The sequence below is a fragment of the Sylvia atricapilla genome, chromosome 6 (assembly GCF_009819655.1).
Source record: "Sylvia atricapilla isolate bSylAtr1 chromosome 6, bSylAtr1.pri, whole genome shotgun sequence".
Taxonomy (NCBI): domain Eukaryota; kingdom Metazoa; phylum Chordata; class Aves; order Passeriformes; family Sylviidae; genus Sylvia; species Sylvia atricapilla.
In genome coordinates, this window is record NC_089145.1 from 40,440,401 (window position 1) to 40,463,471 (window position 23,071).

General features: G+C 42.2%; 1 protein-coding gene across 1 annotated transcript in view; it reads right to left on the minus strand.

The window, feature by feature from the left end:
* The window catches only part of KCNH5 (potassium voltage-gated channel subfamily H member 5), a 149,921-nt gene that overhangs the window by 110,127 nt on the left and 16,723 nt on the right, over nt 1-23,071 (minus strand). The window contains exons 3-5 of the mRNA XM_066321624.1: nt 20,952-21,058; nt 16,545-16,673; nt 688-803 (exon numbers count right to left, since the gene is read on the minus strand). Of these exons, the coding sequence (XP_066177721.1) occupies nt 688-803; nt 16,545-16,673; nt 20,952-21,058 (352 nt within the window). The remainder of the gene's footprint in view (nt 1-687; nt 804-16,544; nt 16,674-20,951; nt 21,059-23,071) is intronic.

A 23,071-nucleotide genomic window follows, 5' to 3' on the forward strand; every position in this document is an offset into this window, starting at 1 on the left:
GGCACAAGGGCTGTCTTTTCCAGTAGCTCATATATTTTGACCCTGTACTTTTGACCCACTTATTTTTCATTACCAGAGGACATGAAGATGAAAGCAGTACCTCTGTTTCATCAGTTAACCTGAAGGTATTCACTTGGTGCACCACCTGCACTGTTAAGGAGATATTTGCAACCTGCCAAAGAGTTCATTTCATCAGTTCTGAAGATAAAAACGATGAGAGAAATATTGTAGGAATGGCTTTGCAAGAGAAAGTCAAGATCAGGATATATTTGCAGTCCATGGGAACTCAGACAGAGATGCTTTCAAAGAGGTTTCTCAAACAATCCTATTTTCCTGGGAGAGGGATTCAAGGACATCAATCCTTGTTCCATATTACTGTGAAACAGCACAGCAGAGAAACAAACTGTGCACCTGAAGTTAAGGAAAACCAGGAAGCTGAGGACTGTGTGCACAGAGATGGGGTTATTCTAGTAAAAGTGACCTACAGAAAGTGCTTTTATGACATGTCCTAAAAATGTGGGCGTGCCACATGGTGCAGCTTTAGGACAAGTAGAAGGCGAGGCTGAAAAAATCAGAGCCGGGAAATATTTTCCTCTAAGAACATCCTTCACCAATGGGAATTAGGGTGGGTTTTCTTCCCTCCCCCTTGCCCTAGGAAGGGAGCAGGCTGGTGTCCACCCCACTTACCTCTGCCAGGCGGGAGTGCTTGTGCACCACCTCAGCCTTGTTCATGGGCGTCAGCTGCTGCAGGACGCTCCGGCTGTTGGTCAGCGCCCGTGTCAGCCGGGCAAACTTGGTCCAGCCTGCAGGAAAGGAAGGAAAACAGTGTCAGAAATCACCTCAGAACCACTCAGGCCTCATCCAGTGCTAGTTTGAATCGTGATTTTAAAGGGATAAATTTTTAGCCAAGGGTTAAGAGCAATTTATATTGATTAGGATGCAAGTTAGGAAAAAAATAAAAAAAGGTTAATGACTATTAGATCTTGAGTTAGAGTTAGATGATGCATTGCTTGGTATTATGTTGCTATTATTGCTTGTTTTAAGTTGTGCATACAGAAGACAATTAAATAGATGGACCATCATAATGACAAATGGAAACCAACAGGACGTGACTTGCACCTGGATTCAATACTAATTGATCATGAAGCAGGAGGGATTGGATCATGCCAAAAGGTCATGAAGGCCTGCCAGCAGCAAGAAGGTAGAAAGGTCATTATGATGAAGACTTTTCTGTCTTCATTCTTCAAGACAACTGATCCAATTCAAGACCACCAACCCAATTCAAGAGAAGAATTGTGCACATGTGAAGGACTTTTAACCTCTTTTTAATACAAAGCAGGGAGTAGGTGGTGCTGCGATGATGCATATGTATAAGCATTTTGTGCATGTAAGACTTTGGGAAGTAAATAGAGGGCAAAGAGCCTTGTAATTTGCGGGCACAACTTTAGGAGATTACTAAAACACATCACTTTCCAACTTTAACTAGTTAGAGAGTCTTTGTCTGTGATCATATCAGTTTTTCACAATTCACTAGTAAGTGTGGTAAAGCATCCCACACCCCCAGCAGGTGTATCCAAATAGGGAAAGAGTTTCAGTGTACCTTTAGACATTTTAGGAAGTTTAACTAGAAAGTGCTGTGTTTTTCTCATTATAATTGGCTCAGCGCCAGCACAGGAGCATGCATTGGGCTCTGAGTGTAACTCAAAGCCTGTTATTAATTTCATTGGGCCAAGAGCCAAAGAGCCCACCTAAACTATAAAGTACTAAAGAGAAAGAACAAAGAAGTTCCAGGCTTTTCGAGGTGTTGTAGCAAGTAGGAGACTTGTCTCTATACTGTGTTCAGCTTTGCCTTTGTTTTTGTATTATTTTCTTTCTTTATTAAAACCTTTCTGATTTTTCAAGACACACTCGATCATGCCGTCTCACTAATTTATTTTAGCCACTTCTCTGCAAAGGCTGGACCCTCAGAGGTTATGGAAAAAACCCATAAGTAAATCTCCTTTCTGCTCAGTGATATCCTGTCTCAGACCTGAGTGGTTTCTCCAACTTGCTGCACAGAGCAGCTTCAGGTTCCGGGCTTGAAGACCTTGCAAAAGAGGAAAAATACTGCTGCTTCAAGGCAACACAAGTAAATGTGAAAGGAACCAAAACTGGCTTTCTTCTGCCTTCTAGAGACATTGTGTTAGAAGGATGATATTCTGTTTTCAGCCTTTTGGGGACATACACTGCTGCTGAAATCTAGTTCTAAGCCACTGAAGTTCATGCAAAAGCTTCTCAAGTCTGCAAATCCTGCTGAGGGAAAATCCTTCCCAGATACAGAGAGTCCTGCTGATTCAGGACCACTGGAGCAGCCCTGGAAGTCTGATCCTTAAGTCTTTACTGGGTTTTGCCCCAACTAAACTTCAGGGACAAAAATAGAAAACTGGGGAAAAAAACAAACCAAAACCAACCAACCAAACCCACCAACCGCCCCCCATCAAAAAAAAAAAAAAAAAAAAACCTGCACCATCTTCAAACTAAAAAAAAAAAAAAATCATAAAGAATTTAAAGTCGGATTAGGAACTTGATTTTAAACGGCATCAAGAAATACATTTAGCTATTATACTCATGATAAACAGCTGCTTTAATTGCAGCCTGGGACCCACACACTGCGCTGTCCCTGAGGAACATTTTCCTGCAGCACCCCGCAAGGAGCAGTTTGTTCCTGACAGTAGCACCAACCCAGGAACATGTCAGCAAATCATTCCTGCTGGAAAAACACCCCAGTGTTTGTGATGGTGTGGATGCATCATTGGATGGGGTAGATCAGTGCAGCAAAGAAAACACCAGGATTTTCAGCACTGTAGCACCTCATTACTGAAAAGGAAAATTGAAAATCCAAGGATCTTTAGGATGGAAACAATCCTAAGGACACGGAAGGAGATGCTGAGCATTCAGTTTAGCCAGGTATAATGTAATGTAATTTTTTTTTTACCAGAGAGTTATGGATAAAATATCAAACAAGTAACAGACAGAAAAGGGGTTCAGGAAAAGGTTTAACTTTCATTTAATTTGAGTGCTGAGTTTGTTGAGTTTGAAAATTAGGGAAAATATTCATATCCCATAACATAGCATTTCTACAATCACAGAGTCACAGAATGGTTTGGGTTGGAAGAGACCCTACAGATCATCTCATTCCAACCTCCTGCCATGGACAGGGACATCTTCCACCAGACCAGGGTGTCTGAAGCCCCATTCAGCCTGGCCCTGAACACTCCCAGGGATGGGGCTTCCACAGCTTCTCTGGGCAACCTGTGCCACTGTTAGGCTTATTTTTAAATGCCTTTTGTGATAGGAGTCAGGGACTTGGAATGTAAAGGGAAGCCCCGAGGGAGACAAAATAACAAGCAGGGAACAGAAAATACAGTAAAACCTCAAGAAAAAAATTATGTACAAACTTGGCTCTGCCATTTACCACATACATAGTGCATCCACAGAAATGTAAATCCATTGTTCATCATTTAACAAGAGAACAGCTTAAAATATCATGACATGCCACCAGCACTGCACAAACATTTGTGTCTGGCTATTTATACATGACCTCAAAAATGCACATAAAAAATTCACTGGGAAAAGGTAAAAAATAGAAGCATTTTATTAAGCATTTTATAACTTTTCAAATGTAAACTTTCAGTGTGAGCTTTGGATATGTCTCATGCTTCTGAAGCTTACAGGGATATTCAATTAGGAATATGCACTTTCTCTATTAAAGAAGGTCAAGGCAGACTACAGTGATCTATGAACTATTAATTGCTAGGAAAAAACCCTTGAGCTTTTCCTTTTCCTAATTGTCTACAAAACTGCAGGAAGAAGACAGCTTTAAGACAGAAGTCAGAACTGTTCTTTGTCTTTCTAAACCAGCAATTTCAAAGACCAAGTGAGCCTGGTAACAGCATTGTGACAGCTGTGCCCCAGCATTTCTAGTAATTGCTGGAGGCCACATTGCACCCAGGTAATTTATTTTGGGTAACTGCAAACACATAGCAAGAACCAGGGAAAAGAAGTAGCTCTCCTCCAGAAAGGTGTTCATCCACTTCCAGACCTGGGCAGGTGCTCAGTTATGCTCCTCTTCCCCTGGAAAAATATTCTCCTGTGGCACATAAGGACAAATATAGGCCAGTCCCCACCTTTATTTTGTCATCCTGCCTCACAACTGATAGGAGAGTGTTGGAAAAGTGCTCAGCAAAAACAAAACCACTGTAGACAAACTGCTGGATATGGTCTCAGCTGCTCTCTCCTGTTATGTCTCCGCATTGTCAGCTACTCCAGCTCCTGACAGGAATGTGAGGAGGTCCAGCAGGAGAAGTGCAAAGCCCTGTGCCTAAGAAGGTGCAATGCCATGCACCAATACATGCTGGGAAATGGTTTGGCAGAAAATCATAGAATCACTGGGTTGGAAGAGACCTTCAAGATCAAGTCCACCTCAACTAAACCATGGCACCCAGTGCCACATCCAGTCTCTCTTTAAACACATCCAGGGATGGTGACTCCACCACCTCCCCAGGCAGGCCATTCCAGTTCTTTATCACCCTCTCTGTAAAAATCTTTTTCCTTATATCTAACCTGTATTTCCCTTGACACAGCTTGAGACTGTGTCCTCTCATTCTGTCAGTTGGTGCCCACGTGATACAACCACCTTTCAGGGAGTTGAAGGGAGTGATAAGGTCATAAATGCTTTGGGGATTCCCAGAGGATCTAGTTGAATTTGTCCATGGTGGGCATCCTTGGCTGAATGAGACACAGAACTGCCAGCAGGTCCAGGAAGGTGATCCCTCCCATCTCCTCCTCACTTCTGAGGCCAGTTCCTGCAGTGCTGTGTCCAGTTAGAGGAGGATTTGGAGAAGAGTCAGAGGCTGGCAATGACAGGAGGTGACTTTGTGTACTCTCTAGAAATCCTTTGTCATGGTGCTTTGCAGGTTGGGAGATCCCACTCATAAAAATAGGGAGGTTAAAATACCTCTCTTATAACAGCAGAACTGGTGAGAAATCCCTTGTCAGTGATTTAGGTAAGAAAAGCATCTGTCCTGCATTAACCACAAATGCAGAATTCCTGGGGAAGTTAGGGAAGATGGAGCAGTAAGTTGCATACCAGACAACAGCAACCCTTTTGCTGCAAAAAATAAAAAGAAAGAAAAAACTACAATTTCTTTCAAATCCTTCTTTACCACCATGTGAGATCATCAATGGCATGTGAAAGGAAGAAGACACACATTTTAGCATTCAAGGTTACCACTTTGCTCATCTGCTCTGACCTCTTCTTTTCACAGGACAAACCATTTCATTGTGTCCTTTCTCCACCAAGACCAAAGCTTTGCTTTGCACCAGAGCAGACCTTCTACAAAACCCTTCCAGCCTCATTTAGAGGCTTCACATTTTCACATTTCTTTCAGCCTTGTGAAGCCCATGATTCTGGACACTGGAAGCATAGAATACACTAACATGACTTTTTTCTCCAATTCAGCACCAAGTCCAGCATTATTTTACCTGCCCCAATCTATCCACCTGCAATAGTGTGAAAAAAGTACCAGGATCTTTTGTCTCCTGTTTACAACCCAAGAGAATTAAAAACACAGCAACAGCAAGATGCTGGGTTATGAGTGGGAAGGTGAAAATGTATACAGGCTGCCTCGTGTCTGAAATAATCTGCACAGGGTACATTTCTCTCTTTCTTGACCTTGTTGTAGAGTAGACAAGTTCAGAATTATATTTAAAACCAATGTGTATGTTTAAATAGACCAGGGGAAATTTGCATAGCTGCCTACTGCTGTCAATGGTTCTTCAAACGATTCTCTCCGTTCTTTTCCTCTACAGACAGACACTTGAAAAGAATGGTAATTTTATCCCAAGTATTAGTGACCGCCTGTCCTCACAGATATTTTCGGTCTGGAAGGAGTAAAGGAGATGCACAAATAGCAGGTGCAAGGGGAGCAAAACCAAAAATGTACTTGTGAGAAAATGCAACACTCTTGATGCTCTCTTCAGCTCAGCTGGATTGCATCTTTTGTCCAGAGCTCTGCCTGAAAAATAGCACCCTGAACTTGCACCATGGCACTCAGATTCCTGGGAAAAAAAGCATCATCATCAGATCACACACCAGATCAGGCTGCTTCTCCTTACAAGCAGTTAAACTGGGTGTTCCACATGAAGATGTGAGCCACCTCAAATGGAAAATTCTGGAATAGCATATAAAAAATAATGATTGTTTCCCCTGGTTCTTCTTAATTACTTTCTTATCCAGAGATGAAATAAGAAGTATTTATTCCTCTGCTTTAAAAAAAAAAATCCTCATGATCTGCACTCATTCTCCGAATCCAAAACAATGATTTCTTAAAAAGGAACCTAGCAAAATATTTGCCTGTTACTATACATTATTCAAAGTAAAATTACTGCATTCTCAGTAAACTGGACATTTAACAAGAACAGGACATGAAGAAGGCAAACATGCTGATAGATATGGCCCGGCTGTAAGGCTGCCCTTCCAAGCAGGCAACTTCCTTCTTCCTCCATGCATTTTAGACACAATTAAATATTTTACATCCACTATTTTCCACATCTCTTGCCCAAAACAAGACTGCAAATTTGACAGTCCTCTGACTGTGGGTCTAACTGAGACAGAGATGACTTTGTGACATCCTTCACACAACAGCTGAGGCAGAGGTTTCTCTGAAGAGAAATAAAAAACAGGAATACCAAATTATTTTAAAAAGGTATTTTTTTCTAAACCTTACATGCTGTGACACTGGTTGAAGCTGTTGATGTTGTGACAGGATGCCTGGGGGAGTGCAGGAGCACAGGGGGGAGGTAGGCAGTAGTCAGGTGAAGCAGACAGAGCACCCAAACACCTCCTCATTTAGCCACTCAGTGGTCTATGAATGTATAGATTCACACACCACTAAAGAAACTACACGGTTCCTGAGGGGGAAATGGTATTTCAAGGTTAGAATTCAAACCTTTGGTCCCTCCACCAGCATTAAGTCCAAACTATCCCACTCACAACAGCAGGTGCCTTTTCATCAGCTACTCTTCCAACAAGAGCAGTATGCCCACACATCTTTGTCCCTGAGATCCCGAATCCATCACTCTGTTTTACGCTGGACACCTGGGATGGGCTCAGCTCTGTGGCAGCAGCTCTCCACTGACCTCCCCTCCACTGCCACGCTCACTGCTTCCTCTGTGTGCAAAATCCTTTCCAGACTCTTTTAGAGACTTCACATTGTCACATTTCTGCCAGCTGGGCCCTTGCACTGCCACAGAGACCTGTCTCTGTCCTTCTGGGTCACCAGCCTCCTTCCCAACAACACACCCTGCAGATGGATGCAGCACACAAACACCCCCACCCATCTCCAGCACCCCTCCTCGTCTCTGCTGCTTTCCCTGGGTGAGGAGAAATGCCAGCCAGGTCCAAGATATTATGGCAGGGCAAAAAAAGAACTAGGGCAAAATCTGTCCAAAGAAAGCACAGCAAGGGAGGCTTTCCCAAGCAGAAGTGATGCTGGAACGGATGAGACAAAATCATTGAATCCTTTGGGTTGGAAAAGACATCTAAAGCTCCTCCCTAAAGGTTATGTGGAGACAATACCTTGGAATCAGAAAGATTTCCAAGCTCACAAAACAGAAAGTATTTTCAAATATAACTCAATGGGATAAATATTGTAAAGGGATAAAACTTTTAGAACTCTCACCATAATTTAATTAGGAGTTGAAAATTTGCAGTCTCTCTGACTGGGTTTGTGTACAGTTCCAAGTGCAGTTTTAACCACCCAGCTAGCAGCCACACTGAAAAAGAAAATTAGTTCCTGAACTATATTACCTTATTTTAAAGCTGAATTCATACATCAGAGTTTATGAAGAGTTTAAAGTCTCAAGGTGAAAAGTTAATGTCCTTTATGGTGCACTTGCTCTGAAAAACCTAGACATGACTAGCTCCCCCTAATAAAGCATCAGTGTAGTTCTACTGGGTTGCAATTAACCTTTTTGTCAGGGTTTGTCTGGTCTTAAATAATGATGACTTTTAAACCAGTATAACAGGGAATTATCCCCTACCTTAGACTGCCGAGAATACACTTGGGTTAAGAATTATATTATGTGTGAAAAAAATAACTGCAGAGGACAATTCCAGCAGTGTTTGTGTTGATTCCTGCCTGCAGAAGCACAAGAAACAGATCCCAACCATGGAAAGATTGTTCTGATCTCATTGTGAAGCACAAAGCAGTTAACATGCAGAATGCTTAAATAATATATCATTCATGACTTACCCACAAGAGCAAGCACTGCTCAGAGTTAGGAGGTGTGGAATTCAGTTGGTAACACGGATCATCTTTTGGCATAAATAGTTAGCACGTATAAATCCCAACTATTTCTAGACTTTCAAGCAGTAAAATCATGACAATGGCTGGATGTTTGTTCTTTACTGCAGGCAAAGTATGTCTGAAAGAGCTCACTGTCTCTTTGAAAAACTTATTAATCCCAGTATTGGGTTTTTAAAGAAAGAGAGGAATAAACAGGATTCCTGAATAAACAGATTAACAGATTAAGAGTTAAAAATGTTCAACCATTCCCATGGTGCAGTAAAAATATTTCTGGACTTAGAGTCTATTAAAATGAAGTTCAAAATATTGGGATACATTTTCAGAATTGAAACTCTATGTGTTTCACTGTCTGATAATGCACTGTACTCTTGGGATAATTTTTACATCCAACCTCCCTTCTTGCTCAGTGTTGTCTTCCCAGTTACCATCCACCCACTGCAGCTGCTGGGGAGTTCAGTATGGATGAAGAACTAATGGGTAATCTTGGGCGTATCATTTTATCTTTCTGAGCTTCAGTTTCTCCTCCTTAAAATGAAGATAATGCTAATTACCTAATTTGCAATCCATTTTGAGATCTACTGATAAGAAGAGCTAAGATTTATATAACTGTAGACTACACTAGGTGCACATTTTAAAATTACAATATTTTTTTTAATTGAATTCTGAAATACCCTTAAATGTACTGTGCCAAACTTCTTACATTTCACTTTTCTCAAATAAGGCTAAACTTTGTACACAAACACAGGGCCACTGCGGAATTTCTTCTCAGAAAAGAAAAGGTGCAAATTTGGGGAAGAAGAAGGGGGGGAAAAGAAAATACTAATTACGGTAAATGTCAGTCAACTGGGTTTTAGGAGTTGGTCATATAGGAAAGTGCTCATCTCATCACATCACCTCATCCTGGTTCTGCATATGAATCAACCCAGAGACACAGAGGCCAAAGCCTTTTGCACAGCAATCTTCACCAAACTGACCCTTGTGTGTGACACTCTCAACAAGCTTTTGAGGCCACACAGTTCAGTAAATTACAGGTTAAATGAAATTTTTGTAAATGTACAATTGTTACTTGGCAAGTATCAAACAAGGAGCAGCGGTAAAAATAGAAATTTATACTGGGAGCCTTCTGGACACCAGTGACCAGGCGTCCTATTCAGTGCTTGTCTCCAGGGTGTGAAAGTCCTTATAAAATGACTGATAGAAGTGTCAAATGACAGGAGGATTAGAAGAATGTTAAGCAGCACTGAGGACAGTCAAACAGGATGGTGTGCTTGATAACTGGGCACATGCTATTAAAATGGAAAACAGAGAAAAGCAACGAAAAGTGTAACTCCAGCACAGGAGTGGGAAATGTCCCAAGCAAAAAACAGTTATGGAAAGGATCCACAGGTCTTGGTAGATGAGCAGTTCAGCATGTAATTGGCTTTGGCAAATAGTCACCTGCCCCTTGGATACATAACAGTAAGAACTGGGCTTGGAGGATGGGCAGTAATGAGGAATTAGCTGAAAACCCTCCCAGCCACAATAATTGCTGCAGAACCTCACTGGGGACCTGTGAGGCTGAAATCCAGGACACCACGGCTCTATCCCTACTGCTGCCAATGAGATGGATTAAAGGGCAGCTAAAACATCCACGTATCTGCCATCACCAGACCTCCAAATTCAGTCTAGACAGAGGTTTAAGGAGCAGAACTCATTTACTTTATCAAATGAAGGCGCAGTGATGAGCTGATTATATGTGTAAATGCCTTAGTGGGACTTTCTTAATACACTGGAAAATAAGACATAAGAAGATGCCACTGAAAGAAGTTGAAGCCAGGCTAATTTGACACTTCTTTAATGCCAGAAGCGTAATGGAGAAGCACAAAAAATATTAAGTAATGTAGTGGATGCTCAGCCTCTTCTAAATCAATACTGGATGCCTCCCTGGAGAGAATGATTTAGTTACACACAAGTTCATGGGTTCAGCAGAGAAGCAACTTAGTGAAGTGGAATGCCTTATGTTACACAGATCAGATTTTTAAACTCCACTACATTTATACTTTTTATTCTAGATTTGGCTGATGAGTGTTCAGTTTTCTACATACAAAGTGTATCCATCTACGAACAGCTGCTGCTTCAAAGATCAGCTTCCAGTTTAATTCATTCTCTCACAGGGTTAGATTTCATTTCAATGGGATTTCATTTTCATTGCACATTAAACTTCCAGAAAATTGCAGACAGTTAATGTGCATTGATGGGTTGCTGATGGAACACACAAAGGGCTCCAAAGGCTGTATCAGATTCAGAAAAAAAAGTACTTCATTTCTGTGGAAGAAACTAATCAACTCTGGATATGAAAATTCCCTCTTCTTCACCACGGTGGGTCTCCAGCAGCAGTAAAGCAAAAAAGGAGACAGAGCGGGAAGGGGGAGTGAAAAATAAAGCCTTGGAGCATCATGCCTAAAAGTGAGGAAACAACTCTCTCTGTGACTATTCAGCCTGTGCAGTGTCTGCAGGAAGTGCCAACGGCATGTCACTGAAGACATAACTGGGATGAGTAACAGGGATGTTTGTAGTGCAGGAACGGGAAAAACCAGCCTTGGAAGGTTCTCCAGGTTACTGGCAGGTGGTGCCCATCCCAAATGGACCGTTTAAAATACTATCTAAAACAGTATGTTATCTAAATATTATCTAACTATTTAAATACTGGAAGAGATTATCTCTCAGCATCATTGCATGGAGTTGTCTGCTCCTGGCACTGAAAACCCACCTGGTGTCCTGGCAAATGCCCATTCTTGTCATTCCCCCCTCCCACCAAAATCCTTTCCCCTAGCCAAGGAGTCCCTGGATGCTGCCCTCTAGACCCAGGGGAGAATGGAGAAATGGAGCTGATCTTGCTGCCTGGAAGGGAGTGAAACTGCAGATCCCAGCAAAAGGAAACAGCATGAGGACAAGTGGGTCTCTATTGCAGTGAGCCCCTTGTTATTACAGCCACAGAAAAGTGCAATAAAAACATGTTAAGGATATACAATTTGTAACTTATGAAATTACTGTGATGGATTACTGTCAAGGCGATGTACTCAACAGGGTACACTGTGCTTCAGCTAAAGGTAGAAACCTTATTTTCATGCTCTAATCCCTCCACCCACTTCTTCTATTATCACCAGGATTGATACCCCCTCGAGGAAAAAAAGGTTCCCATGTGCAACTAGTTATATATGCTTAATAACTTGCACCTATTAAAGATAAAAAAGGATCAGAATTATAGGCTTAGCAAGGATTAGCAAACCATAAGTGAGTATTTCTGCAACTACTACACTTTTTATAGCCCTGTCACACTCTGAGATAGAGTTGTATCATTATATGGAGTTATATAATCATAAAGAGTTATATCACTGAAAGCATTACAGCATTGTCCCAGACAGACTTGATCATCAGAGTCTGGCTCTATCAAGTAAAGAAAAAAAAAAAAAAAAAAAAAAAAAAAAAAAAAAAAAAAAAAAAAAAAAAAAAAAAAAGGCAACTTCAGGATCCTGCTGTGCTATTTCCTGATCCCATCTGTTAACAGCACACAGTCCTGAGTTGTAAGGGGCTCGTTAACACAACTTTGCATCCTGATTTAACATCCCATCGTTATTCACTAGAATTCCCCATCACTAGAGACGTGACAAGCTGATAGTTCACTCCACAGAGAGTCCAGATAACCAGAGAATCCTAGCCAAAAAATATTCTAGGTTTACACAAAGGTCATGTTTTTTCTTCACTGATGATAACAAAGGGAATAAAAACATTGCACAACTAGGTGAAACCCCACTATTAACCAAAAATGCTGGTCTTTTTTAATTTTTCTGAACTTAAACCTTCTTTTCAATAGAATCTACAGCACTCCTGGTTTCAAATGGTGTTAACATTTTAAGTGGCTCCATTCACCCTTCTAATAGTTAAGGCCCAGAAAAAAAAAGGTTTCATTTTTTTTCCTGACAAATAAACAGAAGATTATTACCACTGTGTGTCTTTGGAGGAATTGAAAGTCTTCAGATGTTTTTAAAAGGCCATTGGGTAAAGACAGAATAAAAGCTCAGCAAGCCGATAAAAGCATCCAACTGTGACCCGACAATGGTACAAACATTTAAAAAAAAAAGATTCTTTGGGTTTTATTCGCTTGAAGAAAATACATAATAGGATCTTTCATATGCTTGTAATGGCCTTCCACCTCTGCTGTGCAGGGCCTCGAGCCAGGACACCTGGGGATCTGGCCCTCTGCCACCACAGGTGGGACCTGCTGCTTGCCTCTGAATCCAGACAAATGTTCTTATTAGCTAAGAGGAGCAGGAAAAGGAAAGGAAAGATCAGACAAACACAGCACAGCTCCTTCACCAGAAAATAAGGCACTGGCCCAGTGACCACCAAGTGCAGGCTTTGCCTCCTGCCTCACCACAAATTCTCACACATCTTCTTCTTCTGCCCTCATGCACAGCCCATCAGCCCCTGGCTCAGGAGCTGGGACACTATAAATCAAAGACCAAACCAATGGAGGGTGTTCTCTCTATCCTCCAGACCCACACAGCTGCTGTTGGGTCCTTCACCCAGGAGAGAACACATCAACCAGGAGGATGATCCTTCCTCCCATTATCGTTTTCGCTGCTTCTGGTGGAGTTGCTGGGGGGTTTTGACACTTTTGACTGGTTAGACACTTTTTAAAGGAATTTTCCATTTACAAGGAATGGCTTTACAGCACTTTCTGGTCATTGTTACATTGCCATACATCATAGGTCTCCCACGCATCACTCAGCAATAATAGATTGGAGCACAAGTAACAAGAAAACAAGTCAGCCCAATCTTTAGCATCCACTGCCTGTACCCTCTCAGAAAACAAGGGTTTTGATCTCTGTCACTGCATTTTATGAGAGGAAGGTGGCTTTTAAATATCCCTTTTCTCCAGTCTTGCTTACAGTCCAGTAAGTTTCAACAGCCTGCTGGTCTGCAGCAAATTTACAGCCTCCTGGGTGAGCCCAGGAAAAATTTTCATTACTGTTACTGCCTCTGGCACCAAAGCTCCTTCTTCCTCCTCCTCATCCTCCTCCTTTCAGCATTAACAGGGGAAGTGGTGAGCACACAGGTAAGCAGAGACACACACCATCTGTCACAGTGTCCCAGACCTCTCTGACTCCCCCTGCTCACACGGCGCTTGTCGCTGTGAAGTCAACTGCATTTTTTTGCACTCAACAAACATGTTTTTAAGTCCACATCAGGAAAAAAAAAATTCCCACCTCACTCTGGCAATGTGACACAACTGTTTCATTTGCCTGTCCTGGTTTCAGAAACCCCACAATCTGCTCGACACTTTTGGGCAGATCTGCATCCTCAGCACCACTCCCTGTCCCCCAAACCTGCTGTTCCCTGGCAAGGTCCCCACAAGATGCCAGATCTGGCCAACCCAACCAGGAATTTCCAGGAGTGGGGGGACACAGACACTCTGCATTGTAGATACAATCAGTGGCATGACTTAAATACTTCACAGAAGTGTGATATACTGAAGCATCACAACAAAGCAACACACCTTTGAACAGTGCAGGACATTTTTTGGTATGGAAAGATTATTGCATAATGACATCAATATTTTATTCCTGCTGAATTTTTTATCTCAGATTTACTGCTCCCATAAGTAACACACAGTAACTCATCTGCACCAGTTATGTATTATGTATTGCATGGTCCTGGCAGAATTTCTCAAAAAATATCCTTCTTTAAAAAGAAAAATATATAGTCCTTTCAATGGCAAATCCCAGCACTCAACAGCAGTATTTTATCGAAACTCTTTTCCACAAGACTTTAAAAATTCTCCACTACATTTTAATGTATATGTTTACCAATCTCATAATTCAAAAAGAAAGTGGCCTGGCAGCTTCTAAGCACGTTGTAATGTTATCTGCAGGGACAATGAATTATGTATCTCTCATAGCACCATGTCTGACACAAAAACACTATGATCCCAGTGCTGTGGGATCCCAGAGACCCACAGGGTAATGCAACAGGGCTGTTTTCCCACCCCTGTAGTAAAACGCTGCAAATATTTGAATATGTTTTCCTTATATCAAGGATGCAAAAGACGAGCTTTAATTTATACAGAAGCAGAAGAAAACTCGGGTTGGTGGTTTGTAAGGATGAGGTTTGTTGGAGGCACAGATCAATGCTCTTCAATGCTCTAATCAAAGCACCCTGAGCAGATTCTTAGGGCTACAGTTCTATGCTTTAAAGGCATAGAATGTGGGAAACATTCTATGGCTGCACTGCCTCTGTGATGTTCTGTTTGAGTTTTGGGGGCTTTAGAGTATGACTTTGACAGAATTAAGGGCTCTTTAGACATAGAGCCAAACCTCTTTGGCTGCTGAATGCGACATTTTGTGATGTCCACCACTAATACCTGACATTTTAACTAATGGTGCCCTTCAGTGCAGTGCAGCAGCACACAAGTCTTGCATTTCACTGCTATTGCTCTTTCCCATAGGAACAGATATTCCTGTTCTGGATTCCACATGGGTTCTGTTCCTCCTGTTCTGGATTCCACACGGGTTCTGCTCCTCCTCAGCCACAAGATGGGGAGGGGAAGAGCTCAGCCCCTGGATCACATCCCTGCCTCCCCAGGGAAGGCAGCAGAGTTTGAATCTCTCTGGCTGAAAATCCAAAGGAAGCAACATTCATCATTTCTGCATTTGAGAGCCACCTTCAGTACGTTTTCTCTGTTGTGCTGCAGTCCAACACTTCTCAGTGTGACTCAGTCCTGCAGGAAGTGGGGCAGAGCAGGGAAAAAGGGGGGATTTGGGAGCTGGTTCCATATGAGATACATTTTGGTTGCCCCAAAAAGCATCAAATAGGAAACTTTACAAAAGGATTCTTGCAAAGACTGGCTTTTTCCTTGATGAGCTCATCCTGTGTATCACATGCACTGCAGCAAGGAGCCGGTCCCATGCCTTTAGATACCTATAAAGCCCTTTTAATTAATTGTCATTTACCCTAAAAAAACTCAGATTACTTCCAGGCAGAAGAATTCCACATTATGGAGCTGAAAGTGAAATAAAGAACATGTGCAGGTTGCTAGCTAAATTGTAGAGGCAATAAAGTTTATGATGTCTGAGGAGGTATTCCTATATCAGGATCTTATAATTTTATGGATAATACCCTCTAGGCAAAAAAAAAAAAAAAAAAAAAAAAAAAGTCATATTTAGTGTTAGCTGGGAGGAGAGTTTTTCATTTTAAGTTTGCCTTTATAAACTGACTTTTCAGTTATCCAAACACTTGTATAAGTGCTATCTAGATATTAAGAAATTACTTTAAATGCTGTTTGCATTCAAATGACACCACCTTTATCCTAAAGAAGATGGCTCAGAGCACACCAGCTCCAAGTAAGGTATGAAGCCCTCTTCCAGCATGAAGGGAAAAACATAGTAAAGGATTAATCACCAGGAGGCAACTTCCAAGAGATGTGGATAATATCCTTCCTTATGTAAGCACGCATTGTTTCACCCAGAGCAATACACATGTAAACCTGACGCAAGACACGTGTTTTGTGACTAAAGCAGAGGATGATGCTGCCAGATCCTCTGTACCTTTCCCCACAAATTTCTGCTGCAAGGCTGCAGGTCTGGCCATGAGCTGTTCAGTGACAAGAGCGTTCCAACAAAATCCTGCCCTGCAGCTGATAAGTAACAAGCACGATGCCCACTGCCATGCAGTCATCACTCCTGAGTAGCAATAAATGACTCAGGCAAGCTGTTTCTTTCACATTTCACCTCCAAGAGGAAGAATGGGAAGAAATATCAGCATCTCATCACAAGGAGCTGGAATTATTTTTTCCTGAAAAGATAACACCTGTCCCATAACAGAAAGATTTCCCAAAACAGCACAGCATTCAAACGACTGAAAACTGTGTAATTTTTAGAAAGTGCCAGCTGTAGTGACGAAGAAGTGAATTACAAAGAAAAAGGAAGGCTTGGGATTCTAGAAAAACATTGGTAGGGAATTTCCACTCATGGTGATTTATCCTATTTTTTTATTTTTTTAATAAATTAGGACAGTGGTATTGAAACCCTGACAGGTCATGAAACATTTCCTCAGTTCAAGACACAGATCACAGACATGACACATCCCTGTGACAGGTCTGAGCTCAAGCATTTACTTCTATCATTCACAAAAAATAGGAATGTATTTAAAGTTTACCTTTCGTTGAATCATCTTCGATCGGTTGCTTGAATAAAGTGATATCCTTAAAAGTGCACAAGAACAAAACCACTTTTTCATGCTCATTTCTTATAGGTGCAATTTGCATGTAGAACCAAACTGGGGTTCCTGGAGCAGAGAAAAAAATTACATTGGTATGTGGTGTAACACAAACTACCCCCAACCCATAATATTTATCCATTATTAAAACACACGTGTAGTTTAGATGTATATCTCAGTATTTCTGCATCTTCCAGAGTTTTTAATTTTACTTCCTCCAAGTAAAACAACATATTCCCATTTTTTACAGTTTCATTAATCTAACTAGATGATAAACAGAGACAGGAAGCTATATAAAAATTCATTCTGAAATACATTGTTCTTCCTCTCTTGCTTTTTTTTCCCAGCATGTCACACAAACTTAGGTCTGAAAGGTAGAAAGGTGAGAAAAAACCCAGATGGGTGGCATCTTTTATTCCCTCTTTACATAATATGGAACTATCAAATCCAAAAATGATGGGCTATACTGTGAATTGCTCCAAATTTTATATTTTAGACGACCTGAGTTGGACTCTCAATGTCCTATCAGGACAGATCTGATTCGATTTCTTTTTTGTGTTTCAGGTCACACCTCCTTACTGCCCTGTCCAGTGCAGCACTCTCCCAGCACAGTTATCTCTATTTAACTTCTGAAATGAAGCCAAGTGTTTTTCAAATCCTACTACCCATCAAATAAACAGCCAAAAACAGCCCTTGCTTTTGGAGAGGTCAGGTTGGCCTTTGGTAAATCCTCCCTGTTTGCAGAGGACTCCTGAAGGTGCTCAGGAGCTGAAGCTGGTCAGCCAGGCTGACGCAACACGTGGCAGTCCCTACACACAAGCAGGTGTGCTCCACAAAGGGTGAAACCCCAGAACACCTGGAGGAATTTTCCTAGAAACACCCTGTTCCCCTGCAGGGCTGTGAATGTCAGACATTCTCCATCCAGCAAAGCTCCGTGTCCCTCCCTCCTAAAAGAGCACCTACACACACTGCACCATAAATGCCTTCACAGCCAGCTAATTACCTCTGGGATTTGATGTGCTTTAGGCCAGTTGACAGAAAGGCTTTTCTCCTGAGCTGCCTGGGAGCTGACACATTGACATGAGCCTCTTGCCCACTGTTATCCCACACGGGCACTGCTTACCCCTCAAATCTCCTCTGATGCACCAGGTCTGGGAGCTGTGCCAGGAACTGCAGCATAGACCCCAGAGGGCAGAGAAAACCATTTGGGCTAGGACTACAGTGGGGAAGATTAAAACCCACAAGCGTTTACTGAAATTCAACTAGGATTAAACCAGTAACTCACTACCAGTAAACTGGAGAAGTGGGAGAGATGTGGGACTGCTTTCTGCAATAATTCCAAAGCCATTATGCTGATTACTTGATGATCATAATTCCCAGTTGCTAACCCAGGACAAAAGACTTCTCATAAGCACCAAAACAGAGTGCTGCAGCTTTCTGGAGAAGTAACTTGCACTTACACCTGGGAATCCATTGTACCCCTTGAGATGAAAGCAAGTAGGCAAAACACCTTGTACAAGGGTGCTGACAAAAATCAAAGCCAGAGGCAAGGTGGCTACTGCTGTAGAAGCAGCAAAATGAGGAAAAGCAGTTAAAGGGATTTCCTGAATATTACCATATAGGTTTCCTGAGTGTTACCATATATAGAGAGAGGCATGCAAAGACATATATATATATATATATATATATATATATGCAGGCATGCCTAATGAGTTGTGTGGGCAGAGATAAGGACTAAATAATAAGGGAATGCAGCAAAGCAGAAGAGAGTTGTAGCAGGCTTTCAAGCTTTCTTGAAGCTGGAACCTGCAAGCGGGGTTGGAACACCAAGGGGAGTGTGAATGCAGCAGTCAAACAGATGCTGCTGGAGAACATCAGTCCCTTAAAGACCATCTCTAGCACAGCAGAGAAGGATGGGAAAATAACCTGAAAACCTCAAAATCTCCCTCTGCCAGAAGAAAAAGGGAATGGGTAAATGGAAAGAAAAAAAAAAAAACAACCCACACTGTGCCCCATTTTCAAAATACACAGGACACCTGGACCTACAGTTTGAAAATGTGGGTGTGAGAGTGCTCTGAAGGCACTGCAAGCCTCATGTGGGTGATAAACACAAGTCCTTCCACAGAGCAAACACCTACACTCTGCAGAAGTGCATTCATACCAACAGATAATCTTTATTTCCTTCTCTGCTCCAGTTTTCAGCCTGGAGGATAAGCAGGCAGGGTCTTGAAGGACCTCCCACAAGGCTTATCTCCCACAAGGCTCAGAGGATGGCAAATGGAAGCAAAAACCTGAGCACAGCAGCTGCTGAGCTGGAGCCAAGAGGTGAGCCTGTTAGCATGAGTGAGAGGTTGAGGTTCTGGGCTTTGGGTGATGGAGAAGAAAGCTGAAAACAGATGTTATGGATGGGAAGTGACTCAAGCCCAAAGAGGAACATTGAGTAATTTTCCATAAAATCCTTCTGTAATCCTGCATAACTTATGGAAAGTGTAGGCTTGGGGATCTGGGCAAAGGTGAAGATTTTATTAAGGCAACTGCAGCTCAATAAATCTCTGCAGCATCATCAAGCTCCAGCAGACAATCCACAACCCAAAGCAAAAGTGTCTGCCTTGTTACAGGAAAGTCACCAAGAGAACACTTTTTTTTATACATCTATAAAATAGAAAGGAATTTAATTCAGGCCCATTGTAGACCAAGAGATGCTCCAGCATTTACTAAGAGAAGCCAGGGTTGGGGAGAGCACAGGGTCTCTGGGATTCACTTTGCAAATCACATGGACACAGGGTATGACAGTGCTGGGCACCACCACCAGCAAAGACACCCAATATGAGACTGTCCCAGGAAATTCCCCTGATGTGAGGGGGCATCCAGATGACCTGCACAGGAAATGGGAAGAGAAGCAGAAAATCTGTGGAACAGACACACCCATATGCTTAGGGACCAAGAAAAGGTCATTTGGAGGGCTCCCCTGGGCACCTGCAAGAACAGGTGGACTTCAGAGCTGCTCTGGCATCTCTCCTTAATTAACATTTTGGCTAAAATGCCTTGATGCAGGCAGAATTGGAGAACTCTGCAGGTATTTCCTGCTATTTTAGTGCCCACACAGGAAGATTTAGTCTAAAAAGGGAAAACAGAGGTAAAGCATAAGAGGAGATGTCCAGGACACTCCCTTCAATGTCATGAAAAGTTTAAGTGAGTTTGCAGTGAAATGGGGCAGTCAGGCACAGGGAGCTCCTTCCTGAGGCACAACATTCCCTTCCCTCAGCCCCACCATGCAGGGAAAAGCTGTGGTAATCCCATGCCAGCATCAAAGCCCACCCAGGGGAAGCATGGCCTCAAATTCTGGGCTCCAGGCAGGTGAACCAGGGAGAAAGATCCCCAGCCCCACAGTACCTGCACCCTGCACAGGGCACTGAGAGCCAAGCTGAAGAGAACATTCCCATCAGGATTGGTCTTGGACTGCTCTTGGCCACCAACCCAGTCAACTAGACTTATTCTGGGCAGAGTAGAAGACCAGCTTTTTTGGAGCTTGTTTAATCTGAGTTTTGGCTTTCTACCTTAGGAAGATGGCCTGTGCTAGTGAGGGACATTCCACTGACAACAACAGGAATTGCAGCTCAGCAGATCTGTCCACCATGCATAAGTCCAGCATGAGGCCACAAAACAGCATGGCCTGTGTTGACAGTGTGATCTAAGATCAACAAGCCAGGACTGCCCAGGACAGAAAATGTGACTGGAAAGGCTCGTGGTTAAGGCAAAACAAAGAAAATCTCCAGTTCTGGCAACTTCCTGCAAACCCAATGCCATGAGAAAGAAAGAACACAGGCCCTGAATCTCATTAAGCTGTGGAAGCCCCTGGTTTTCTAACTAATCCCTGGGCTATGTGCCAGGCCTAGTACTCTCCCCAGAGCTTGTATGTGTTGGTTTACAACCACGGAGGCATCTCGACACCGCCGGGAGCAGCCACTCACGGCAGCCAGGGCCTGGGTTCTCACTTGTGGAGACATGGGGGAGTTTCCTGAGGGATGTGGGGGAACCTCATTCTGCATTTCTTTTCACTTAACCCAGTCAGTTTTCCCTGCAGGGAAACAATCCTCAAAACTAAATTTATTTTTGAAAGAAGGAGTCAGACTAGAGACAGCAGGGAAGAACTACTATTCTTGGCAATCTGAATGCTTGGCCTGAAAAGAGAGCTCTCTTCCTGAGCTGTGGTAACCAAAATACCTGTTTCTTCTCCAAATCTTGCCCCCAATTTACCCATATGTCAGAATGAAAATTTCTTTCAGTCTATTACACACTTTAAATATGCTTTTTCACTCCCAGCACCACACACAAATGTATACATACTGTTTTTCTTGTAGAGGAGAATTTCAAAGCAGTTTGACTCATAGTTGTCAAAAGTTTGTCTGACTTTTTCAATGGTCTTCTTGTCTGTCAGTTCACCATACATAAAACTGAAAAAAAAATTTTTTTTTGAGACAAGCAACAACACTGTTACAGCCATCTTAAATAGCAAAAGCATTGAAGATGCTATGAACTGTCATTTACCAAGGTTTAATTATGATTTATACTCCATTTAAATATTTAGAGTGTCACAAGGACACCTACAGTATCAAGTAACCATGACCACCTTCTTACTGTAAATGACTGCAAATAAATCCAACATAATGCTTCATTAAGTGCTTTACTGAGTATATCTTTAAGGATATATGGTTGGAAAAAGAGCTGACAGCTTATGAAACCATTATCACCACAGCTGCAGGCCACGGTAGCATTGCTGTCAAAACAGAGAAAACTGAACAAAACCTCTATAATCTCCCAAATTTTGTTCGATCTTCCTGAAAATCGTTCTGGATGAGGGATGTTAGCTGTTACAGGTAAAGGCTGTTGGCTGAACTGATGGCTGCAAGTCTAATCTTGCCAAGATGCATCTGGGACAATAAGATAATTGGAATTCTTTTACTAAATACCAATACAAATAGAGGTAGGATTTAAACAGTGAGGAGCAATGACTGCAGTGTGTAGCTATGTCTGCCCTACTACCAAACAACCAAATTCATCCTCCTTTCCCTTACTGTATACTGCATTTCCTTAATAGTTCAGTGGAAAATACTAAAAAGCTTTTGGAGACTCTTCCCTCTCCAGGCTGAGAATATAAAAAATTAATTTGAACTCTGCTATTTCTTGCCACTTAACCATCTCATCTTTGCATTCTTTTCCAGGTCAGACCTCCAGGTGGTGTAAGCAAACCCAATCCGCTGACCTTACTTTTGACATCCTTTGTAAGGAAACAGCCAGGCTTTTATTGTCATTCTCCCCTGGATTAAAAATAAGTGAAGACTGCTCTGTGCAAATTCCCAATTACAGAACTGAAAGAAAATGGTACATCAGATAAAAGCTTTCAGACACTTGGATGAATACACTTTTAATTGATCAGACTTTCCCCTCCCCCTCTTTCTCTTAGTTCACAAACAGTTTGAGCCTTAGCTGAGCCCTCCAGCACAAAACCCTGAGAATATGAAAGAGAAAAGCTATCAGTGCCTCTGTGGTTTCGGTGCAGCTTCTCTTATTGATCAACAGACCTCCAAAGGTTCAATAAACATTTATTTTATGTCTACTGCTCTGAAAGAAACAATAAAACAACACAGTGGTTAGAGGCTCGGCAAGCATTAAAGTACTCAGTGAAGGCCAGCCCATGAATCTTCTCTCCCCACAGCCAGCCCAGGGAGGCAGTGGAGCTGCTCTCACAACAAGGTGCTGCCTGCTCTGGGTGATGGAGGCATCAGAGCGGCTGCAACATCTGAGTGTCACCACAGCTGCCTCTTCACAGCTAACACAGGCACAGACATTGACTAGATTTGGTATTAGGAAAAACATCACTGAAAGGGTGGTCAGGCACTGGAACAGGCTGCCCAGGAATGCTGTGGAATCTCCACCCCTGGAAGTGCTCAGAAAACACGTGGATGTGGCACTTGGGAACGTGGCTTTGTGGTAAAGGTGGCACTGCCGGTCCCCATGATCTCAGAGGTCTTTCTCAACCCAAATGATTCTGTGAGTCTCTAAATGGCAAAACTGTCACCTTTGGGACAGCAAAGGAGGTGCCACCACAGCAGCCGACAGCAGGAAATGCTTTTACCCAGGCACAAGGCTCCATTAATGTCCTTTTTCACATCAACATGCACAGCTGTCTCAAGGACATGCAGAACACAGCCTACTGCTCGTTTTCAAATGACCTGCCTTTCTCTCCCCATTTCACCTGATAACCTTTTTTACATGAGATGACAACAAAAAAGAGTCAATTTTTAAATTTTTTTTTTAATCTATGCCTTTTTTAATGCTATGATGCATCTCTTTTTTTGTTTTATTGAGACTCAAAACAATATTTCTCATCATCCTGAAGGAAAAAGTAGCAAGAATTTGTTGAAGTGCTTGATTTTACACGACTTATAATGCAGAAAATCATCATT